This window comes from Falco biarmicus, chromosome 3, assembly GCF_023638135.1.
Source record: "Falco biarmicus isolate bFalBia1 chromosome 3, bFalBia1.pri, whole genome shotgun sequence".
Lineage (NCBI taxonomy): Eukaryota > Metazoa > Chordata > Aves > Falconiformes > Falconidae > Falco > Falco biarmicus.
The window spans coordinates 76,540,535-76,565,954 of NC_079290.1; the positions used below are offsets into that span (position 1 = coordinate 76,540,535).

General features: G+C 43.3%; 1 protein-coding gene across 3 annotated transcripts in view; it reads left to right on the forward strand.

The window, feature by feature from the left end:
* Positions 1–25,420, forward strand: part of EPB41L4B (erythrocyte membrane protein band 4.1 like 4B) — a 169,522-nt gene that overhangs the window by 82,399 nt on the left and 61,703 nt on the right. For 2 of the 3 annotated variants that reach the window (XM_056332552.1, XM_056332553.1), the window contains 2 exons: positions 15,633–15,814; positions 21,228–21,343. In XM_056332552.1, coding sequence (XP_056188527.1) covers positions 15,633–15,814; positions 21,228–21,343 — 298 coding nt within the window. Of the gene's footprint in view, positions 1–116; positions 1,551–15,632; positions 15,815–21,227; positions 21,344–25,420 lie in introns of those variants that run through there. The other variant, XM_056332554.1, reaches the window with a different exon arrangement.

Below are 25,420 nucleotides of genomic sequence, written 5' to 3' on the forward strand. Positions count from 1 at the left end.
GCTGCCCATCACACCGTTTGCATGCTTAGCACTTGCTGGATGAACTCATGTTGCTGTGTAGCACTCACAAGTTTACTTCCATCTCTCACTAACCAATAACTGTGCAAATGGTACAGGCCACCCTATCATGATGACAGGCCATATTGGAACCCCCCCCCAAGTGGAGAGGACAGCAATTTACGATATATCCAGGAACAGAACCAGAAGAATTTAGGAGGAGTCCAAAGCATGGTGTACCAAGATAAACTCATGACGACTCTCTGAAAAACAGCCACCTTCATTTCACCTGCCATTTTAGGCGATCATTGCATTCCATGGTCCTTGTCTGTCTGCAGTATGTTCAAAGTGTATTGTGCATAAAGTGTGTGTCTTTGTATGTACATCCATCCTTGTTTAGTGTTCATGGACATTCTTGGGAAAAGTATTTTCCGTATCCTTGTAAAAAAATCTTGAAAAACCTTTTGTGAAAGCTGGTAAGAGTTTTCAGTGCCTCGAGACCAGAAATATTTCTGGGGATTTACATTCTACCATACTTTGCAATCTGTGACCCTCTGCTCGCTGTTGAAGATCAGCCATTTGTGCCTTAGTTATTTTTAATATCTTGTTGCTTTTGAGTCAAATTAGTAGATGAAGTTTGAGAAATTTTTATTTTTTAGTTGGTATGCAAATAGGAGATTGGAGGGAGGGAAAAACAGAATTCGTACTGGCAATCGAAATGGCTTGTGGACCACCAACAAAGGGAGCCGACTGAGGTAGTCATAGGTTTGGGTATCATTTGTTTTTAATTTTGTGTTCTACAGCAAAAATAGAGGTGCTTGCCTAACTTTGAAAACAACTATAGGGAAAGAATACTACAATAAACTTAACAGAGTATGTGTGTTCCTTCTTTTTTTTACTTCCTAATTATATTGATAGCGTTGCCCCAAACCATACCTGCTGCTATAAAGGCAAGAATGTTAAAAATGAATCCTTGCTATAAAAGGGTGCTGCTGTCTTCTTATTTTTAATGTGATTATGAAAGTGAACTATATAATCGCATCAAACTACCTACTGTTAACTTTTCTGAGTGGATTCAAAACCACAGCTCATAATCGGTACGCTACAAGATGAGGATGATCCAGTGGAATAGCTCTATTTTTTTAAAGTTAGATGTTTGCGAAGTTGAATGTATATTTTACAGACCTAGGTCTTTAAATAGGCTTGGCTGGTATTTTGATCACTTGACGATTTTTATTTTTATTTTTTTTAAACTGGAAATCATAGTGCCATCTTCACTTGTGCATTTGTTTTAATTAGGCCTTACACCTGTGGTCTCTGTGAAGTTGTTGGAATGAATGAGTCTTCATTTGGGATATTTTAAAAATGAAGTAGTTTTTAACTTGATTTTGATAAATACACATTTATAAACAGCTATAACCGTGAATTTTTTTCAGAGAAGATTTGATAGTGTATAACTTTTTGTGAAATATATTTGTTTACAGATGCTATCTTTTAATATGTGTTTTGATCTTTCCTGTATGTGCTTGTATAAATAAAAATCTTCAATCTTCTTGTTCTTGTTATGATGCTTTATTGATTTTTGAAGAATTTTGGGGGAGGGTGAATAGATATGATGCACCTTGTGCTTGTACCTGTTTTGCCCTGGAATCACTAATGCTGTGCTGGATCGATGTTTCCTCCCTGTAGAGCAGGGGAAAACAATAATGCAATTGTGCACTGAGATGTGAAAATGCCAGAGTAAGCCTAAGGTGGGTAATCACAGAAGCTAACTTCAGTTTCCCCAGGCTAGTCTTCCTCTCTTTCAGCAGCATTTTATTTGGGAAAGGAAGAAAGGAACTTTGTTGGAGTCATTGGAAGAAGAGCCTAGTTTAGCTGCTGCTCTGAATGCCCTCCGAAGGAGTTTGTTTTTTGAATACTCACAGTAAAGCGGAGCATTGTTGCTTCATGATTCACACACCTACATTCGTAATACAGTATCATTCTTGTCATATAACTTCACTGGCCTCTGTGTGGTTTGCTGTCAGTGTTCCTCCTCGTCATGTGTTGTTATCTGTGCTTTGGTTTATTGCTGAAGGTGCACTGAACGAGGGATCTCCCTGACAGATCGCAAGAAAAGGCAGCACAAGGCTTAACCGGTCCTTAAGTGTTAAAATGCCTCGTGCAGGAGGTCTGCACATGGGTGAAGAACAACCTGTGGGACACGTGTGTTCTGCAGTTTGTGCGTGTCACCTCAAGGGAAGCACTTGTCATTCTGCTTCTCTGGAGAAGGAGCTCACGCACTCTGCGCTCCCCTTGCACTTTTTCATGCCACATCCACCTTGCTGTCCGCAGAAATCTGTACCAGCAAAGTCACTGAGTGATCAGATAGGTAAGAAGAGATCGATTTCTCTGTCCTTCCTTGCTGTAGTAGTTGTCTTCTTGAAGCAAGTGGGCTGGGCTGCGGTTGGGAAGAGGGAGCATGTCTGTCTACCTGTTTCCTCTCTGACCCCAGCATTGCTCTGACTAACCTGTGCAGCTTGCATCACCCGAACAAAGATGGATAAAGGGGTATTACCCATCTGAACAGGGTAGTACAAGTAAAGTTAAAAGCACGTGGTTTTTTTTTTTTTCTAAAATTAGCACACTTGTTACTAACAAAGTATTGTTTTTAACAAGTGACTAATACAGGTCTTGTGATGTTAGGAATACAATTTTGTGTTTCAAGAAACAAAATAATGCAGGTGAAAAACAAAGTATGAGGGGAGAGAGGAGAAGGGTGGAAAATACTGGTTAACTCAGCTGTTAAAAGTAGTAACACCTTTTGTTTACGAATAGAATACTGGGAAAGCAGTGGCAATTATCAGTCAGTACTACATGCTTAATTCGTGCTACTAAAAGAAGCCACTGGTAGTTTGTAGATGCACAAGCTCAGTACAGGGACTTGATGGCCCTGGTATGTGAGTGTTTGTGTTGTGTTGGAAGTTCCTCATGAGGAAATGCCACAGGATTTTTACCAAAGAGCATGCTACGCAGTCATTCTAGGTACAGAGAAATCAACACATTTTGAAAGAGTTCTAAATATGCAGAGAGGTTTTAAAAAAGCCTTGCAAACTGCCTGAAGGAGTTTGCCTTCTGAATTGAAATGAAGCATGTTCTCAGGAGTACCTGTGGAACTGTGCGTGTGAACTTGCTCCATCCCGTTCTGAAGTGTATTTGTTGTACAAGTCTGAAATCCTCTTTTTACAAGACCAGCATACGTTTAGAAACTCTTCTGTAATCTGATTACAGGTGATAAACACTATCTGCACATCAGCTTAGGGGGGACAGGGCAGTGCGTGTGAGTACAGTGCTAGTACATCTGAGAAATTACACTGATCTGAAGTTCAGCATGTAATCGGTTGCGTTCCGCACAGCAGAATTGCTTGGTACATCTTGGCTGAGAGTATCTTCTGATCATCTCTCTGCATACCTTTCTCCTGTGTTCGATGAAGCTGGAAGCCAGTTCTTCCCCAGCAGATCTCAGGCCTGGCTCTCCACTCTGTATTGGGATTTGCAGGGGGCTTACTCTTGCCCTGTAATACCTGTCATCTTGCATCCTCTCCCCCAGGAACCGTTGGTGGGATTAAAAAACAGGCGATACTGCATCTGTAAGTTGGGCTGCAAACCTAATGACTTACATTGAATACCGAAATACAATACTGAAAATGTTGGCACTTTCAGTAAATTGTTTTAGTGTGGGCTTTTTCTTTAAACTTTCATTTTCAGCTGTTTTTTCTCTAGTTGCTGTGAGTCACAGGCAAAGTGAACAAAGGGATCAGGTTTTGTAATGCATTTCCAAAGCTGGCGGTTGGGGCTTTGCAAACAAGGAAAGCAATTGGCAAGTCCTTCCAGACCCTTTTGTCAGTGAACCCATGTGCGAAATGACCAAAAGGAGGATTGCTTTCCCACACTGTGGATGGGAACAAACCATATATTACGGCTTTGCAATGTAAAATGTCATTTTTGCTTCCTTCTGGGTGAGTGTTGCAGAAGATGTCTCTTTAGCCTGCAAGAGAAGGAGCGTTAGAGCTTGCAAGTGATTTTGGAAATGGAACATCAGCTGCTGGCAAGGAACAAGTTGGAAACACCTTAAGACGGGGCAAATGAGTATATCACTTGCTTCTCAGGCATCAGTTAGATAGAGTCCTCTGAGGAAGAGGAGGAAGACAGTTCAGCACCACAATCATCTGTTTTCAGGGGAGGTTTCCCACAAATTCCAGTTTGTGTATCAAGCAAGCAGGGTACTGCTACCTAGCTCAAAGGAGAGAAGTTTCAGTGCACATCCATCTAACCTGACACACCAGATCTCTGGAAAGGCTGTTGATGATGTGTGGTTTTCCTCTTACTCTGCAAAGGAGGACCAAGGAAAGCAGACTTGTAGGGGAATGCTGTCACTGCAGCATTGCTAATGGTAGCCAAACGGACTGAGCCAGAGCTGCCACAGACCAGCTGGCATTAATGGACATAAAATAGGAGCTGTATTTTTTTCAAAATTGATCTCGGACTCTGTGTGGTGTGCTTTGGAAAGGGATTGATCTCCCAGGACCCCAGCATCTTTTGTTAAGACTGTGCTAGCCGTGAACCATCTTTGAGAGCCAGCTTGAACTAGCGCTCTGCTGGTCAGGCCTCTGCACCCTAACCCAACTTGTGCCACAGTGTGAGGAGCAGGACTTTGCGCCATTTCAGAATAAATACGGTTTCCTACTTTACAGTCAAAACTGTAAATGCGTAGAAAAACACAGTGCTTTTATTCATGCTTCCAAGTTTTAGTGGCGAAGGGTCGGCAGGAAAAACAGCCCTCCTTGCTCCGCAGGCACCAGACATGTAGGAAGTTGCAGCTTTTGGACAGAAACAATACTAGTCAAAGTAGATAAGAAAAAACACGTAAAGCAACAGACCACACTCTTCTGTCTGCCTCTTGCAGTACATTGCAAAGTAGTGTGTGGTAATGATGAAGACCTTCTTTGCCTTCCCTTGTTTTCCACATACTGTTGTACCTTGGAGTGACTGGCCAGAAAGGCTTGCTTCCCGAGTGCATGTGGTGTTGCTCTTTTTGCTACTGCATGAAAAAAAAAAAAAACCAGATAAAAACTTGATTCAGCTGGAGTTCTTGATATGAGTCATTTCCTATAATAAAGCTTCTGTAGGCTAAATGCTGCTCTCAGGTAGTTACTAATGACTGTTTCATGACTGTCCTTTAAAGCAAAACGGCTTATTTTCAAACAGTTGTTTTCACAAACATTAATCTGAGTTTAGTTGTAAAGTTCACAAGTCAAGGCTCTCTGGACTGTCCAGTGCACATACTGGTAGGTTGCTACAGAAAATGCAAGTATGTCTGTAATAACTTACATCCTGCTTTTAGTTTCCGCATGTAATATACCTTCAATTTTGAACAGGAGGAAAAGGTGTTTTTTAAAAAAATACTGTATCTCTCATCCAACGTCCCTAAAGATGGTGATTTTTTTTATTTATATTATTTTCAGATAGAGTCTTGGTAGACTTGGCACACAGATTGGTGGAGATGGGAAGTTCCACCAACCTGGTATCTTAGACCCACTGTTACTTCTTTGTTTTGTGCTTGTGGAATAACGGCTTTCTCTTGACTCTGTGTCAACTACTCCTTTTGTTTTGGTGGCATCTTACCTTCCATGATCTGTTGCATCTATCTTTCCAGAAGAAATCTTAATTCATTTTCTCTCTAGCAGAAGAAGGATTCATGATGACTGCCTTGGCCATCACACCTTCTGAGAACTGAGGAATCTGCCAATTTAAAAATAAGATGAATGTTGAGCTAAGGCTATTGGGGAACCAATGGAAGTGCCCCGAGGGTTGTTTCCAAATTGCCACCACAATTACATTTCCACTTTTGATTGTTTTTTGTGGTTTCTATATTTCTAGTTTGTAATGTACTTGGTTTTCCTTTTCCTCTTCCTTTTTCTCTTCCTTTTCCTTTTCCTTTTCGTAGCACTAGTAATATGACCTTTGGCCTTAAACTGTGAAACAGCAAAACCTGCAGCTCATTGTGTCAAAGATGAAGATGTATTGGATTAGGCAAGAGTAGATGTTTCGGATAGGAACAGTTTGGAAAACCCATAGTTCCTGGCTTAACATTGTCATATGTTGATGAATTATAAAAAACAGTTGTTTTAATGGAGCAGTGAAAGGCATCTTTTACTTCCTGCACCTTGAAGAAAATGAAAGAAATAGCCACATCTAGTTAGAATTAAACTCCAGTAAGAACCTAATTATTTATAAATTATTTACTCCTCACTGAACCCATAATAGTCTGTGCTGGAATTATAATCATAATGGTTTACCTGCCATTGCCAATTTCTGCAATTCTGAGAACCTTAGAGAAGTAGAATTGCAAAACATCAGTACATGTCCAGTGCTCTCTAAATTGTGTAATGACATAGCAGTGAGCTCAGTAGCTAAACGGATGACAAAGTAGCTGTTTCTTTCCATCTCCAGGGGCCAAGCCCCTGAATTGTGGGGCCTTGCTGGCAGCCATCAGGGCCAGCATCATGGTGTCTCCAAGCTGAGTCTCATCAGTAGGAGCGTAGGAGTAGGACAGGAAGGAAGGGAGAGCTCAGAAATAATATGGGCCAGGGAGACAAAAAGCTCAAGGGAGTTTAGGTGAAGCAGTTTTACAATGGAATGTGCAATGGGAGGAACTGGAAAAGAAAAAGCAATGAAGTCTGCTAGAGACTGTGGGAATGGAGAGGAGGAATGAAAGAGGCAGGGGAGCTTTGAGACTTCAGCATCCGTGTCTTCATCACCTGGAGCTCACTGAATCAATAAGCAAGGGTGATTCAAAGCGAGGCTTCAAGGAACTTGAATGTAAAACTGGATGCTGTTTTTGTATCAAAATGTTGAGCCCAGGAGGGATCCATTTGTTATCGCTCACTTTCAGATTCTGCTGTTGTATTTAATGTGTCTCATTCTCAACTTCTGACTTTAAAAAAAAAAAGGTCTGAAAATTGCTTTTAAAATAAAATGAACAGTTTCTTGCTGTAACTGAGATGAGTTGCCCAAGTGTTGCAGTAAGCGCAGAGATAGGAAAGGTCTCAAGTCTGTAAATAAGGGAGCCCTTGCTGTGCTGAGTGATTGATTTTGTGTTACTTTTACCTGTTGATACTGTCTGAGCAACGAAGTGAAGTTGCTGCACGCTGTACGTATTCAGTGGCTTTACTGGTAGCATGCTAAAGGGGCAAAAATCTGTAACCTAAATGGAAGTCATATGTGTGTTCACACTGGACTTTGAAGTTATGAAAAATTACTGGAAATTCAGAAGACCTCATATTTCTTTGTAGAACATTAGCAACATTCACATTCTGAATAATTTAAAGCATGAAACATCTACAGTTTGATTTATTCCTTTAAAAACTTTTTTTCCCAAGAAATTTCACCTTTGTAGGGACAGAGACGGAAAGGAGATCTTGTAAGATGGAAGCATACTGTTAAAGGAAGCAAATCCAGTGGACTGGCTTTAAGGCTAAAGTGATTTCACCTTCCTAATCTGCCGGATGTGAGGCTGCTGTAGATCCTGGTTTCCAAGCCTAGTCTGTAGAGGTGCTGAGCGCGTACTCCAGAGATGTAAATACACATAGAGCACACATCCAGCCAGCCACGCAGAGCAAAACAGGAGAGAAGTGCCTTTAGCACTACCCCCAGACATAGCAGCAGCACACAAACATGGGGCAGCACAGAAAGCTCAATCCTGCTTGCACGCACTCCCCCAGAAAATAGGACTACAGTTAAGATGGTGGCCCAGACTGCAGTGGTTGGGGCTTGACCAGCCAAGCATACTGATGAGCAGCTTGCTTACATGTGGCTGGTCCCTTTTCTCCCCCTCCTCTCCATTTTCCCATGCTTGTTCTTCCCTGATATCCAATCCCTTTCCCTTGTCTCCTCTCAGTAACCCCTGCTTTTTCCCCACACTGCTCGCAGTCCATACTTAAATTTCCTAAGGCTACCTGGGTAGTTTGGATCTTATGTGACCTTACTGATACGGTGTCCTAGGCAGTGTTGGCCTTGCAAGGTTGTCCTCACCGAAAAGCCCCCGGTGCTCTCCTTCAGTGCCCTGTGAAGTTTGGCCATTTCTCTTGTAGGTCTCCCATAGTGAACTGTGAAATCCAGCAGCCCAGGGCATGCTCTGTAACATTTGTTAGCTGCTTACGCTTTCATCTGTGTATGATGGGGCAGCGTCTTCTGTCACATCCCATGGTTTCTCATATTCTCCTCTGTTAGCTAAGCCTCAGGCCTCTTCCTGGCTCTGTCTGCGTGCCTTGGCCGGTGTGTGACACTGAGAAGGGGGGAGAGAGAGAGGGATGTGTGTAGCTCACAGGGCCTGAGTTACCTAACGGTTAAGAGGTGGAAGAGGCTGTACTGTGGTTAGCAACCTGGGGGCAGCTGCACAATGTCTTGAAGGCCAAAGTTCCTCCCTAGGTTTTGCTCCTGTTTTAACCTGAGTTAGCTTGCTTGGGTTAGCCACCCCAAGCTGTTTTATTTCCCAGGGCCAGGCATGCATTGTCTGCCTCTGACGGAAAGGGGAAGGCAGTGCTGACTTGGGGGAGGATTTCATCTGTCTTAGAAAATTTTGTGTCCGCTTTTCAGAGCTTTTCTGATCTGCAAGGGCATTTGGGACAATGAATATTTTTGACAGGTGATTAAATATCATTAGCTATCGTTATCATTAATTAAAACCATTTGTAAATGTAGAAAAGCCAGTTTCGTTCCCCAGCAGGCATATTTTGCGTGACAGTTTTGCAAGGCAGTATTTTTTTAATGATCTTTATGTAGATAAGGTGAAATCTATGAGGACAATGGCTTTGTCGAGTCAAGATTTGTTTCTTGGTATTTTATTAGAACATGCTTTGCTGCAGGCTCTGTTCTTCTTGGAGAGAATTCCAGACTACTCCTGCTTCAAAACTTAGTTCAGCATCTTGTAATGCAGGCTGCTGCTGGATATACTTTTATCTCCTACAGGAGAAATTCCCCCTGCTCCCATCACCATTTTTGAATACATAGTTCCTCATCGCCATTTTCTATTTCCTTCCAAGGTTGGTTTGTCTGTCTGGGAGAAGGCTAATGACTGCCCACTGTGCTTTCTGAGGTGTCCCTGGGAACGGACGGGGACTGCTGATGGTCCCTGGCAGCAACACATCTTCCCAGGCCTTCTCTGAAGGAAGCAAGTGGGCCAGCTCTGCTGTCATCTGGTGGTGTCAGGGCAGAGTGTGGAAGTGTAGCAGCGCTGTCAGCTTTAATTTTACTTCTCACAGTTTAGGAAACCAGTTCTGGCCAGCAAAGAAATCTTTGTTACACAGTGCAGGGAAAAAAAATAACAACTAAGTTTGTTTTTAGTGATCCCAATCCTTTCCTTAGTGTTCCTAGAACATTCATTGCTTTTATAGGTGGTCCCAGTTCTTGGCTGCAAAAATGAAACTTCATCATTCCTCTTTTATAAGCAGCCCTCTTGCCATGGTCTGTGTTCCCTTGTTGTATAATGCTTGGTCCTCTCAAAGTCTTTTGCATTGAAGCAAAGTCCAGTGACTCTGGCCCATAACTGATAACGCAGAATACCAGCTTCTGCCTGTCCCCCTATTTCCTCTTCATTCCTCTCCACAGGGAAATTTCCAGGGTATGCAAAATGCTTAGGCTCTCTGTGCTGCTATACATGCTCTAGCAACACAAGGGGTATGAGAGATTCTTAAACATGATTGAAGCAAGCCTGGCTAAAAATTCACTTGGGTTTGGGGTTTTTTTTAACTTCTTTTGAAGAATGGGCAGGGGATAAACCCAAGGACATTTTTTTTTACTTTTTATGTTTTTTTCCATTTCCCAAAGGAGGAGATTAAGCCCCCAAAATGAACATTTAGCTTAATACAGCTGACAAGTCTCATCCCCCCAGCTGCCACACTGAAGCTTCACAGGCAGTGGCTGCTTTTGTTAAACTCCTGAGAGCCTCTCCTCCATGCATACACCTTAATATATACTTTAACAGTTCCACCGACTGCTATTTAGGAGCACTTCTAAAGCCCATTTCAATGTTGGAGAAAGTGTTGTTATGATATGGTGGTGGGTGAAATGTCTCCTATTAGGGAGCGAAGTGGTTGGGGGAGCCTCCAAACACATTCAGCCCAAAGTCTGCAGTCTGGATTTGACCTGCTGAAAGCTGCCCAAGTCACAGTCAGGCTTACTCAGAGCTGCAGCTGGGGGAGGACTGAGGGGAGTTGTGAAGATGTTTGTGTAAATTTTGAGGATTTTTAAATATTAGAAAATTGCAGTGGTTTGGTGTAGAAGCAGTGTTCAAAGTGAAGAATAGAGATGGGCGTGGTCCCACACAAGCATCACAACCAGACCTAGAAGCCTGGGGTTATTTTTAAAGCACTGTTTGCCATAGCAGGGAGGGTCTAAAAATGCAGAGTCATCCAAGAGGCACCATAGTTTGAGCCTGCCTTCTGCTATTGCCCCACCAGCCTCCCCAAGGAGGGGAGAGAAGAAAGCCCCACTCTGCTCTCCAAGCGTAACTTCAGACAGGTGGGAGATGCCTACAGGAGGAGCGTGGAAGAAGGGGACACAAACAGGGTGCAAGAGTAAGCCTGCTCTGGGACACAGGTGAAAGATGTTCCTGTGCTGCAGCACTATCAAAACTAGCCAGGTGCAACAAGACTTTCATCATCCCATACCAGGTTAGCTTCAATAAGTAGTTCCCACGCCTTGACCTAGCACAGCCACCAAACCCCCCGAAGGTTTCAAAAGTTTGTCTGCTGTCCATGCTGTTTCTTCATCCTTTTCAGGCCAGTCTACCCTGCTTCTTGCCTCTGCTGCATCCAGAGTCTTCCTTCTCCAGGCTCCTCTCCCAGCCAGCCTATCCTCATCCAGGCCCCCTTCTTCTCCCTGCTTTCTCCTGAGGCCTCTCCTTCATCCAGGGCATACTCTCCTCTCCATCTGCTTCTTCCAGGTTTCTCTTCATCCAGTGCTCCTCTTCCATACCCCTTGGGGCTATTTAACTCCTTAGCAGGATCCAGCCACAGCTGCACCTTATCCAGGTCAGCCAACCCACTGCCCCTGAAGCCAGCCCACAGCTGTATATGATCAGTGTTAATTAACCTGCCTTCATTACTCTGTATTCGTGCAGGGCTACATGGTTATGTTCTACAGAAGAACGAGGATGGCAGCTGGAAGGATGACACAGAAAGGCAGTTGGTTTTTTGGGGAAAAAAAATATCTCTTGTCACTTACTCAAAGATTACACCAAAACAGGAAATCCTGTCACACCAGGCCTATCATGTTTGAGAGGAAAGTCCTGGACAGGTTATGGTCTTAGCACATGCGAAAATTTAGGAGACAGCTCAGGAAGAATCGTAGTCAGTTTGTGCTGTTAGGTAGGAGTAACCTTCTTCACAGCTGAGGTTGTGGGGGCTGGAAACCTGGCCACTTTAGGAGTCTTGAGGGTTAGAAGTTGAACATGAGTCAACGATCCTAGGCTACTTATGCAAAAAAAAAATCTCATGTTCCAGTGTATAAAGAGGAGTAGAGCCCATAGAACATTGGAAGCAGCCCTTCCTCTTTGCAATGCATTTGCAAGGCCTCAGCTGGAATGGAGTACCTGGTTCTGAGCACACATCGGAGGCCGAGCAGGGGGCAGCTGGGTGGGTGGGATGGCAAGATGTATCAGAGCTGTAGGACATGTGTGGCCTGTGAGGAGCAACTGAAGAATTCAGAGCTCTTCAGACTCTGAAGGGAGATATGAAGAGCCATTTTCGAAAACACAGGTTTCTGTAGCAAGAAATAGCCTGTTCATTGCATCTGCGATGGATGGGACAGGAAATAGCAGGCTTAAATTGCAGTAAAGGAGACAGGACGAACAAAGCAGTAAGTGTAGGCATGGTGAGACACTGAAATCAATTGCACAAGCAGGTCATGGAGTCTCTGCTAGCGAAGATGTTGAAGAATCAGTTCAGACAATCAGCTAGGGTAACACAGGCTGGCTTAATTTGACTTTGAGAAGAAAGGTGCATACTTCAGTCTTTCAAATACCTTTCTGTTCTCCACTTTTTTAATAATGTCCTAACACTGCTGTATGTGTGAGTTGCATGCTAGAGGCATGGTTTGATAAGGCAGTAGATGACTGGAGCACATGAAATGCAAGCATGTCAACTGCAAATACCTTTTAAAGCAAAGGGTGCAGAGTATAAAATTGGGGTACAGCACTAGTAATGTAAATAACATTTTAAAAAATTGAAAAAGTAATCAGAAGATGCATGTTATTTGCCCTCATATTGTTTGCTCCTCAATATGCTGCCTTTTTGGTCAGAGGAAAGTAAGTATGTGAGTTTGAGACGAAAGGCAATACCAAGTGTCTTGTGAACTTTGCCTGGCTTTTTTGAAAGTTCAGCCTCCAATATCTGAATCCTCAGGAGTGTTTTGCCGGAGGGAGGGACAGAGAAGCTAGAAATTTTTTCTTTCTTTACATAATAGCCTGTAGGGCCCAGCCTCATTTTCCTTGAAGGACAGGAGTTGGTTGTATAGAAAGCAGCTGAAGCTTGTTGAGAGAACTACACAGGTAAATAACAGAGAAAAAAGAGGAAAGCTGCAGGACAGCCAAATGACTATTAAAGGGTAAAACAAAGGTATAAGGTTGGCATACTAGGAGGGCCAAAAGACAAATACAAGAGAAAGGATGAAAACTGATACCTGTCTATGCATGCACATAGTCTGAGAGCACTACTTGGTGTCTTGGGAGCAAGTAGGAAAACCTGGAGGACTTAGGATATGGTCAGAAAGTTGGTTTGTTGAAAATAGTGATTTATTTGCATGAATGGGTTGGGAAGGATGCATGAGCACATTATCTGTTCAGGTAAGTCAGATGGAAGCAAGCAATAGAAAGAGAAGTTAGTAGCAAAAAGGTGCATTGAGGGGAAAAGTCTCAAGACTCTAGATTTAAGACAGTAGAAGAACAGAATAACAAGTGAAAAACAGACATGATATAAGATAATAATGATGCTGCCTTGTAGAAACTGCACTAAAATGTCCAGTGTCCCCCTAAATTATAGTAGAGAGTACACTGAAAAGGGATTTGGACTACTCATGATATTTTTATTTGGGCATTGTCAACTCTTCTAGCAGTCTGGCTCTGGGGCTGCTGCAAGCCGTGTCGTTTATGATTGTTCAGTAACTCATCAGTCTAGCGGTGAGAGTAAGGGTGCAAAAGTCTTCCTCAGCGCAACCCCATATCCATCAGATGTGCAGGAGCTGACTGACCACTGAGTTTGCCTCAGTATCTGCTATTTGCTGCCAGCCCTGGAAGAGTGCAGATGATCACATCCTTTTAAATGGGCCAACAGTTTCAACATGGGATATCACATCAAAGTGCACTGCCTGGGTATTGAAATCCTGACTGGAGCTTTGTGACTTACTGTCCTCAAGGATTTCAGTGCATACCTGAGTATCAGCTTTGCTGGGCTATCTTTTTACTTCTTTGAAGTAATGGTCTCCCTGCATTTTACATGGTGTGAGCACTCCTCTCTGGACAGTCAAGAAATAAGTCTAGGGAATTTGGTGCATGCTTGACATGCCAGAGGGGTTTAAGTTCTTTCAGTTGCTCAGCTCATTCCCATTTTAGCATGGAAACTACCTCATGCCCATAGCAGTAAGAGTCAATGTAAGGATTTGGTGTGATCTCATTCATTTTGAAAAGACCAGTCAAATGTCTGCTAAACCAGCCTGCCAACAGGTAAAATGAAAGCAACTCCCAAGCACGTGAGGTTTTGTGGCTTGAAAAAAAAAAAATTGAATCACAGACTGAAAAAAAGGATGTGCTGAGTCTCCAGCCCAAAACTGATCTTATTTCCAAGAAGGGTTTTAACTGTGTGAAAAAACCCAGCTATCCTCTAAGTCAAAAAATGTCACTTCAATTCAAGGCGCTTGAAGAGAGAGTGCAGGAGAGCTGTTACAATTAGTGTGCAATTTTATTAACCTCTACCATTTTCCCCCAGTAGACACTTGCTTGATTTGATTAGAACAGTGAAGATATAGTGCAGTTTCAAAAGACAGGCCTGTCCTGGATTATCTGAGCTCACCAAAGCTGTCCCCTGTGGAACAGACACCTACTTGTATTGTTTCCTTAAGGCAAATAAGGCATCAGAAGTGCCTTTATTGGCAGTTGTTGCCACATGCTGGGAATCTGCCAAGATTAATATACACAACATTCCTCTCCCTGCCTCCTGCTTGCAAAAAGTAACCAGCATAAAAGTGTTATTCAATTACTACCCAGTCAGAAACCTCGTATTGTCAGATGTTACTAAGAAGACAGTGGTTATTAATGATGTACCAAATTGCGTGCTTCAGCATACCTTTGGAAATTGTACAGATATGTTCATTTGCAGATGACTGGTTAATTTTGCTTTGAATCAGTAAGTAATCTGCAGAGAACATATGTAGCAAGTAGCTAGGTATAATTTATTCATTGTTCCTTTAATTATCGTTTGTCTTTATTCCATATTGTCAGGTTTTCAGCTGCTGTTAGTAATAAAAGCAAACTGAAAACCCATGCCACATTTTTCAAATGGGCAGGGGATTCATCTTTTCTTGGAATGAATTGATTTACTGCAACTACTGTCTAGTGCAATAGTATAGAATAAGTTAAAACCTTATAAAAATTCTAAGCACTCCTCTGAGAAAAGCACATTCAAGTCATTTGCAGTATCTACATAGAGTTATCTCAGTCTTTTTTGGTTGCTGGCATGGAGAGAAAATATAATTTCTAGAAATTCATTGTCATTTCAAGCAATAAACTGAAACAGCATCAGTTAACTATTGAAGAAAATCAGCAATGTCATTTGACACCTCTGAGCTGGAGATGACGAATTAAAATTTCAACATGTCTCCATTTCTCTATATATTGTTAACTGAAAACAGTTAATCTCCTAACTAAATATAAGCAAAGAAAACCAAAACCCACCAAAAAACAAAAAACCAGCTAGTTTACCAGCACAGGTGTGATTCCTTTTTTGACTAAGTGCTATTTTGTATGTTGTTACCTGTAAAACCTTTTATTTCCAATGGGAGATTTCTCCATTTTCCCCCAAGTCACAGATTTTTCATTCAGCTATTTTGTACAGTAAATTTGGAGGCCAAAACGTTCTCAGGAATGTAATGTTATTCTGGGACTTTCCTTAGTCTGCTCTTCTGACATTTTCACTTCAAAGGAGTTATTGTTTGCCTGACCACTTTGCTATCCCAGGTAAAGTTGAAAAGTCCTGCAGGACAAATTTTGATGGTTTTGAGAATCATATTCCGTAAGTCAGAATCTGACTCAGTGTAAGAGTCTAGCAGAGATTATGTGTAGTGTGTAAAATCAAAAAAAATCCTGATGCTGAAGTCTGAAAAAATATGCAAAAATAATTCTGATGCCAAACAAGCAGAGGCATCCTTTTTCCTCATCTTACAGTCTCCTGTTAACAGAAAACTGTAAAGATTTGGGATATACCTCATTAAAAAATTATTTACAAAAAAGCTATGCTTTTTTTTTTCTCTGAGAAAGTTTGTACTCTGTCTCTCCAAAAGTCCTACTGTTTACCGCTCTAATTTGAACTGAATTTATTTTGTAGCTATCCCTTGAACAACAGTGATCTGCATCAGTTCAACATTGAGGAAAATGGTGGAGCACCATATACCACAAAAATGCCTGCAAGGCACCACCACCATCACCGCCATCACCACCACCACACAAATTACGGCGCCCTTGCTCCTGACAGCAAAGACATTGTTTCTGGAGTTCCAAACCCAAACAGTAAGTCCACTGCAGTGAATGTCATTTCAGTAACTCTGCTGCTTTCAGATTTGCCTCTGGCAAGGAGGCGAAGGAAAAGAAAGGAAAACAACATGCGTTTCAGTTCCTCTCCTTGAAGAACATGCTTCCTGTTACTATTTGCTAGCTTTGTAGCATGTGCAAATGAGACAAGATTTGCAATTTCCTGGTTTTGCTACAGTGTTGCGGGATTTGGTGTTAGACTGATGTTCCGTAGCTGAACAAACACCCAATTAGTCACAGATAGGAGTCTCCAGCCACTCGGCACAGGCTATATTTTTGTTGTTGCTATTTATTTGTTTAGTTTCACAAGCCTGTCCTCATCTGCTGTCTTTTGCTGATCTGCTGAGCTGGCCTTCAGCCCTCATTGTTTGGATTTGACTCTTGCTTTCATGTATGGGCATAAAGAGCAAAAGTTTTAGAGCCCTGGACAAACAGCATCTTGCTCTTATTTTGGGTAATGGGAACAATTCCTGCTTAGCCTTATGCCTGGAGTATGCTTGCTTGCTCAGTAGAGAAATTCTTGGCTTGTAGAAAGCAAAGAGGAGAGAAGCCTATCTGTTCCTGATGCAGCCTTGGGGACTTTGGGTGTAAGTCTCAGCTGCTGAATGTGTACAGACTTTTTAAAGGGTATATAGCTTGGCCAAGTGTTTGTAGGTTTACACAGGAACTGGAAAAGAAACATCCCTGCCATTGAGCAATCCTACTTCTTGCTTTCCAAAGTTATAATCTCTGCACTCTGCTGTGTGTGAGATGCTAAAGCTGTGTCAGAATTTCAGAAGATGGGCAAAGCAAGGCATGATCTGTTGTTTTCCTTGCCTCAAGGGGATGATGGTAAGTTCTTCCTTTGCCCAATTTTTGACTTTATAATTGTAAATCACCCTGAGATAACTTTCAGCCTGGGCAGTTAATCTGACAACTTGCAAATTTCTGAAATCTGCGTCTTGTAATAGACGGTACTGGGTGACCCTGACCGTAGGCTGTCCGACACCAACGGTGATGCACAGGCATCTATCTGCGCAAGCACTTTGTTTCAATCAGACTTTGTTTCAGAAATCCAGAAACATTTTATTTAATTTTCTTTCCCAAGGAGAGGGAGAGAACAGATTTTAGGAGGGAAGCTCGAGGAACAAAACGTGAGGCATTGTAGATGTTGAAGGATGGAATCCTCAGCAGCAATATGAATTGCTTGCTGGGGATTTTGGTAGAGCTGCTTTCTTGGGAGCAGCCTCCAGGAGATTTTCTGTCTCCTGCTGATCATACGCTCCACTCTGGCGTACCTTGGTGCTGGCAAACTGGTGGGGCTGGCATGGCATGCTGCCAGCACAGCTCCCTGCCCGGCCCAGCCCACTGGGCACCCCTGTGCTGCCGGCAGGCACCTGCAGCTTGGCCGTGGGCTCGGTGCCATGCGGGAGGGCGGGCAGTGCCACCATCCTGCGGGGTGACTGTGGGCAGCTCGCCTTGGCTGTGCACCTGCTGGGCCTTGGCTGGCTGGTCACAGGGCCACCACAAGTGGTGGCTGAGCACTGGCAGCAGAGGGATGCTGGCAAGGCTGAGCTGGAAAGCCTTGCCTGGGCTGACGGCGTGGTACGGCAGGAGGCAGTGACCTTTCTGGGGGGTGTGCCAGCCCATATTTTTTTCTTTCCCAAATTAGAGTTGAAGCATGACAGGAAATTTGGTCAGAGCCAGCTATGCTGATGACGAGCATCCTGGCCTTGAGGGCACTGCAGGCCTTGCTGGCCCTGTCCCCTCGTGGGGTCTCCTCCCATCCTGCCCACAGCCCAGGCCCCCACATCAGCCCCCGGGGCCTCAGCTTCTGCCCCAGCAGCCAGGCTGGTCTCCAGCTCCCCGCTGCCCTGCCATGGGCTATGCCGAGCCAAGCCTGGCTCTAGGGCAGAAGGTGATTAAAGAAACAACAGCTAAAAACACTGTACAGGGTGTTTATACCAGCTCTGTGTCTCCTCTTAGGCTGCACTGCTTTCTTACTCCTCCTTATTGCTGAAAGAACCTTGGGAAAAACTTAGAAAAGCATAAGGGCAAAGCCAGTGTTACCTGGGAGGTGAATTGTGGGGCCCAGGAGGCTGCATCGCCCCAGGCATGGAGAGCACAAGCTCTCCCCCCTGAACCCCGCACCATCGTGGGGCGCAGGCCCCCAGCCTGCCCAGCAGCTGCGATGCTCTGCGGGGACTTCAGCAGCCAAGAAACACAGGTAGCACCTGTTCCTGGAGGTGGCTTTACTTTTCTCTTTGTTTTGTTTGCTTGTCTGGTTTGTGCTGAATATTTGATTAGAGAAAGGGAATGGGCTCTGGTTCCTGGCATGACCTAATGCCAGTAGCGCCATATGCCAATTGCCAGTTTCTTTACAGGAGAGAAGGAGACGGGGCACCTCTGGGGGAAAGCTGTGGTACAGGCATGCCGGCTGCACCCAGCTGCGTTGTTTGGGTAGGTAGCTGTGCTGCCGTGCACTGGCTGGTCTCAGCGCAGGCATGCTGCCCCACAGCAACCCATCGCTGATCCCCTGAGGAGACCTGTACCTGTGCACCTGGCTGGAGGCACAAAGCTGGTCTACCTTGAAAAGCCAGCCTGCAGTTAGACCTGGCACATGTATGCCATTAGAGCAGTGGTGGCAGTGTATGAGTAGGACCACTTCCCTTAAAACAGAATCAGTTACTCATTTGCAGTTTGGGGTGACAGGTCTGGGTGCTTTTTCAGGGTTGGTGGTCAGGGGGGTTGTTTTGGTTTGTTTTGTTTTTAATGGGTTCATTAAAATGCTGAGAAAACCATCTTGTAGAGAGCTTGTGGAAAGGACTCATAGTGCTGGAACAGTTGGGAGCATGCTGGCTGACAGTCAGTTATGTAGCACAGCACACATGGCACAGTCTGTGGGACAAGAAAAACCCAGGCAGAGAGGAGACACTCTCAGGGACCTGCATCAGGAACGTGGGGACACGGAGGACTGATGTCTGGCTCCAGGCTGTGTGGAAAGGCCACTGATGGGAAAGTGTTTCTAGGAAATAAGTGGTCACTAACCTGGGGACACTCTTTGGGAAAGAGGGTGCTTGTGACCAAAATATCTCAAGTGGAAATTCCTGGAGAGCCAAAAGGTCTCATGGGGGGAGCATCAGGTTGAGAGAGGGAGAAAGTGTCTGCTTTTCCTTCACCTGTTCTGCTAAATGCCAAAATTCCAGTACAATTCACAGGGAATGGGCAGGAGAGAGGGGAACAACATTATACTCAGCCAAGGTTCCCTTTAAATACTGGTGCATATTTCTCAGTAAACACACGGCCTGCGATTTTGTTACAGAAAACAAATCCAGGCCAGACCTGCCTGATTTTTCACATTCCAAGTAATTTGTCTACTTCAATTACTGGAAGAAGTGAAATCTGGTGAAACAAATCTGACGTGTGCATTTATGAAGGCAGTTCAGCAGAAGATGTTGTTTTCCTGCATTCAGCCTGATTATTGTATTTCTGATGCTGCCCTTCACCTCCAAGCTAACATACACAGATCACACCGTTTTATGCAGCAGATCTTCCCCCGGTGTATTCACAGAATCCCAGTCCCAGGGACCACTGTATTCAGCAGCAGTTAGCCTTACAGCATCAGCACGGCCACACAGGGAGGGTGAGCCGCTTGCTAAGCTTAATTGGCATGGCAGTGTCGTGCATGGGTTACCAGGTGCACATGAGCAGCTCCAGCGGCAGCAGCTGGGGCTATCACTGAAAGCAGATGCCAACAAGTATGCAATGTAGCTCGCAGAATTTCTCTGATGGAAGGTGATGGAATGAGAAGAGGGGACCCAGCTTGCATCTGGAACTCTGGGCTGATCTTGCAGGTTATCACTTAAAAAAAAGACATCCTTTATTTCTGAACTGCTCACTACAAAAGTCCTTGTGTAACCCTGAGAATGGTGTAATACAGACTGAGTTTCAGGCTGAAAACGGTGCTTTGAAAAAACACAGTGCTGCCAGATCCTTTCTCGAGATGAAAGCCTGGATTTGCCCAGACTTAATGCTGACTCAGGAAATGTATGCCTTTTGTAGAACTTCATTTTTTTGCCTTTTTTAAAAATCTATTTTCAAGGTTGAGTTAAAAGGCTAAACTGGCTAGCTTGATTTCTGGAGCTCCCTCTTTAAACAAAAAAACAACTCTAAAGTCAGTTTTAAATCATAGCAAACTTGAATATAGGGCACTTTTTCCCTTCTATGCTTTTCTCTTGACAGGAAAATAGAATGAATGTGTTTCTTCACAAAAAAACAACCCCATCATCTTGTCTTATCTTATGGCTGTGGTGATTTATTCCCGGGTATCATCAGGCAGTTTCACAGTCTCATATCCACGGAAGAAGCTGTGATGTGAAAAACGCCAAACTGCCACCCCTAATGTGTGACGGGAGACCACCAAGGGGAGGTCAATGCTGCTATTTAACCCCTTCTAGGACATTACTACCTCAGGGTCTGATAATGTTTAACCTATGCCAAAACCAGCTTTTTGCTTATATCCCTATAAGCTGGTTTTAGCAGTTTGTCTTTAGTCAGCAAAGCCCTTAATGTATATTTAAACAGCTGTAGAATTAGATCTTGAGTGAGTAATATTTAATATCTTTAGGACAGCTTAAGAACCTGATCCAAACTAAAATGCAGCCAGTGCAAGGTTTTTATTGATTTCAGTGAGCTTTGAAGCAGATTCCAGAGATAACCAGATTGTTCCCAACTGTTATTACCTAGTATCCGTGGCAAAAAAAAATGCAGGATGCAGAGATTAGTTAAATTGACACATGATGAAGCTCATTTTTCTCAGAGTACTTGCAAATATACATATATATGCCACACCATCCCCAAGATGTCGGTAGAGACCTTTCAGAGCTGTCTCAAAAAATATTTTTCCTTGTCTTTCTGTGTCGGTGGCTTGCTCAAAATCTCTGTTGACAAAGCACAGCAAATTCCTGACAACAGTCTTAAAGAGGCTGACATAAATAAAGATGTCTGAGAGAAGCCAAAAGCTATACTCTGATCTCTTTACACATCGCATGTTCTGAGAGTGGCACCTTGGCTGCATAAATAATCCCACTGGTGTCAACTGAGTTTTAGAATACAGAGGGGGTGGAGGGGGTAGGTAAGGAGAGAAGTATCTAGCCCAAAGCTGGCAAAAGTCCTGCTGAGATGAAGGGATTGGCCAGAAGGAGGAGGGGGAGGAATTGTTTGCTAAATAGAAAAAGGCAAAACGACCTGACAGGCATAATTATGAAACATTTGAGAGGGTCTTTGCAGGGAGGATGGTTTGCTGACCACTGTCTCTTCAAATGCAGTTGAGTGTCTTGCTCTGCAGTTCTTCTGTAGCCCTCCTTCAGACTGTGTTTTTTTCTTTCTTCCTTTCTTTTGGGCATGTTTTTAGAACTGAGCTCAGGACTTCCCCATCTTTATGATGAAACTTCTCATCTGAAGAAAATAGAAACGGAGAGTGTGAAGGTAGTTGGACCATGGCCCGCCCTGCACATCAGCATGAACAAGGTATAGAATGTACATTTATATTTTTACATATATATGGCAGAGGGCCCTTTTGTCACTTCATATTCAACAGCTGCTGCTTTTTCACCTCCAATTCAAATCAACATTCATCTGCAACTGGCTTGCTTTTTAATCACCCCTCACCATTGCTTTATGGGACTGGGGTTTGGGTTTTAGAGTTGGTATTTCCTTCAACTTTGCTTTTTAAAATTTCAGAAGCTGCTGCAACAATGTTATGATGTAGTTTTAGTTTAGTTGTGAAGTTAGTCATCTAGGCAGCCCAGAGCTGTAAAAAAATAACAACACTTTAAGTGATTTTAAAAAATCTTGGGTTTCTACATGAGGAGTTCGTGTTACACCTTAAAACCCCTCTGGCATCTGATGTTAGTGGGTGTTTTATGAGCGAGTTTTTGCACAGGTGGCAAAACGGTGGTGTCCCACTGTTTCTGCCAGAGATCAGAGGCCAGCAGGTCAGTGGCTTCTTGTACCCATGTGAGGCAAAATCCACTGTGCCTGCACTGTGGAGTGCCTTGAGCTGAGTCTGGATAGAGCCACGGAGACCTGGACCTCTGGTTTGCAGCCATGTCTGTCCTAAGCTGGAGCCAGTGATGTCACTGAGAGCATTGCCACTGGCTTCAAAGAAAGTGGGTCTGGGCCCCTGATGAGTACACAGACCTGTTAAAGAAACATGATGTTCTGAGAGTTTTCTGTCAGTTCAAGGCAGAACGCAATTAAATTACTTTACCTAGGTTTTGTTTTTATATTATTTCAACAAGCATTAGGGAAATTAAAATGAAAGGAGAGGTGGCAAAGTGTATCAAAAATACAAGCACAAAGGGGGTGTATATCTATGTAGCATAATCTTTCTTTTCTCTGGATGAGAGAATCCAGGAGATGGAAGTCAAGGCTGAAAATCAGTGAGTCAGGTGTTTCTAATAAAACCTGAAATCTTGGAATACTTTTCTCTACATTATAGTTAATTGAAGTTAATCCGTAATGGAGTGGATTTTCCGTCATGAAGATCTGCTTGAAGAACCATGTTCAGGGTGTGTCCTGGGGTGGTGGTGTAGTTCAGCTAAGGACTGCAGTCCCTATGCCTTATGAATGTGGTCGTGAGGCAATGACCTATGTCATGACTTTTGGAGACTTCTAAATGAACAGATGAAGGTGGAATATGACTTTTTGCCAGATCGATTTAGTTATCACCTGTGAGGAGCTGTCATTTTGTCTGACTGGTTGGTTTGAGTGGGGATAAAAAAGTTAAAACATGATGTAAACAAAATGAGGTGAAATGGAAAAGAAGTCATCTTTTTCCCATGGACATTTCTCAAGTTCTTCTTCTAAGAAATAATCTTAACTGGTAATAAGTACAGTTTTTTACAGGCAAAGCTAATTGATGTTGACATAGTTTGTCCAAGGAAAGTTCTTCACCTTGCAGACACATGCAGTGAATACCCAGCTCTTCTGAGAGGAGCGCTGAAGTTCAGATGTAATTACTGGTACTCTATCTGAACCCCAGCTGAGAACATTCACTTAGTTTCAATGTCCAAAACATGTCTTAAAGGACTGTCCTACACTATTGAGCTTATTGACAGCTCAGTTTGGCACATATAAAGGGCTGAAGTGAAGAAGTGGGAGGACTCTCTCTATGTTGACCACAGTGCCCAAGTGGATAAACCAGTCTGGCCTGTGTTGCACAAAAGATCCGAAGAGATAATCTCAATGGTATTACGATTTTAAAATGAGTAGTTTTATGGCCTTTTTTCTTTCCACAAGTGAAAGCTTAAAACATTTTGGTCCTGTATTCCTCTGCACTGTGCAAGTAGTCTAGTAGAGTCCCTGCAACTTCTGCCTGGCAAAGCCTGACCTCTGAACCTCTCGCTCTTCTCTGAAAAGCCCTGGAGGGAGAACGCAGCTCTTCTATAACTAATGGTTTTCTTTGGCTTGTCCTGACAGCCTTAGAATCTTGTCCACAGTTGGATGGATTACTTATTTAAGGATTAATAAGCAGAACCCAGTATCATAGCAAGTCAGTGCTTCACAATAAATGCAGCTGCACAGTAAATGCAGCCTGTGTCTGCTGTGGTGAGACTGCCATCAGTCAAATTTTAGCTGATGAAAAAGTCTTGCAATGAGCACTAGGAGCTGCTAAATGCTTCTGTTTCTGGCAGAAGCTCAGCAGAAGGCAAGGCTAGAGACATGGGCTGTCTGATAAAAAACCCTCTCCTGGCAGTCATAGAAGGTTTGGGTTTAAAGAGCTGGGCAGCTTTCCCGTGAACAGTGGTTACCATGTGAATGCAAAGGAGGCCAGCCCCTCAAAATTTATTAAAATACCCATTTTGAGCCATCTGAAAATGTTATGTGCTCTTGAAACAGGCCCAGAATCACCACTGGAAAGCAGCTCAGCGATCAAGCCCTCGTGTTACTTACAGGCTGTGGGTTGTGACCGACAAATCATTCTGAAGTTCGTTTGGCCCCTCGCTTGTGGTTTCTTCTTCAAGCACTGTTTCCTGACCTCGATCCTAGTGAAATGTGTACACAGAGCTCGTTAAGCTAAACCAAACAAACCGCAGGTCTTTGAGCTCTGAGCAGAGCCTGGAGTCGCCTCAGCAGATGGCTTCTCCAGTGAGAGACGGCCATGCTATAAACATTGGGCTAACCTTAGGCTGAAGGGCTGTGGAGCACTACCTAGCACAAAGGCAGCAGGGCAGGTTAGGCAGGATTGAACAGCCCTGAACTGTGACAAGCATTTTTCACTGAGAGGGTAGCCTTTAACGCTCCTTTGGTTACGGTAAACTAGCTACTCAGCCCAGCAGCGAACAGATTTAATGAGCGGTCAGTTGTGTCTAGCTTCTGGCAAAAAAAAAATTGAAATGTTAACAGCTCTTTTCCACCACTCCATTGACTTCTACCAAGTGCTTTTTATTCCCTAGTTTTGCATCCTCTGAAATATTATGCTTAAAGAAGAACAGTGAAGCAGTTATGAAGCTGCTTCATTTGCTCTATTTTTGAAAATAAAGCGATGATTTCCACATCTGTTGTGGAGTCTCAACTTTCACACCCTCTCTTCCTGCTGCTAATTATTATTTTTTCAAGCAACGTGCTTTGGGGCTGGAATTTGTCAGGCTTAATAATGAACCCATAGGAGAATTAACAAGAAACAGGGTAAATTAGATTCAGCGGTTAATTAATTTGATTGTCCACTACAGCAGACTTCGTCTCATGGGAATGATGAATGGATGTGTCCGGTTTCTTTTCCAGAGCTGTTTGGTATGGTAGACGCGTCTGTCCACTTACTGAATGATAAAAGTCAGCTTCAACATGCCTTTCATGGCCTTTGGTGCTAACAGACTCCTTAATCTCCAGGAAAGACAAGCCTAAATGTAACTGTGAATGCGTTTCCGATTTTCTTTCTTGCAAGACTTTCATTAGAAAAAACATGTTCTCCCATCCCCTCTTGCTCCATATGTGTATGTATATATATATAATATAAAGCCAAAAATGTATTATTAGCTTTTCTGAAATCTTGGGAGTCTGATAATAATTAGTCCAGATGTAATTATTACATAAAAAGAAGGAATGCTAATACCATTCATATTGTCTCTACCCCTTTTCCTGGTGTTATGCTCACCCTTCCCTTACGCCCCTGCCCTAAGATTGGTGGTATCACTCTGGTGGGGTCAGAGGGGGTGTTGTGATGGTCACAGAATCATAGAATCGTTTAGGTTGGAAAAGACCTTAAGATCATCAGGTCCAACTGTTAACCTAGCACTGCCAAGTCCACCACTAAAACATGTCACTAAGAGCCACATCTACAAGTCTTTTAAATACCTTCAGGGATGGTGACTCAACCACTTCCCTGGGCAGCCTGTTCCAGTGTTCCATGCAATCATGTTCATGGATTGTTATTCCTCATGTTAGGATCTACTTCGGGTCCTTTTGTATGTTTGCAAACATGCTTTCACACCTTGCTCTTTCTTTGTTGTTCTGCATCTTCATGTTAGACCCAAATTCAGAACACATGGTAGCTCTTACATATATACGCTAGATACTATGTCTTCACTCTCTTCATTACCCCTA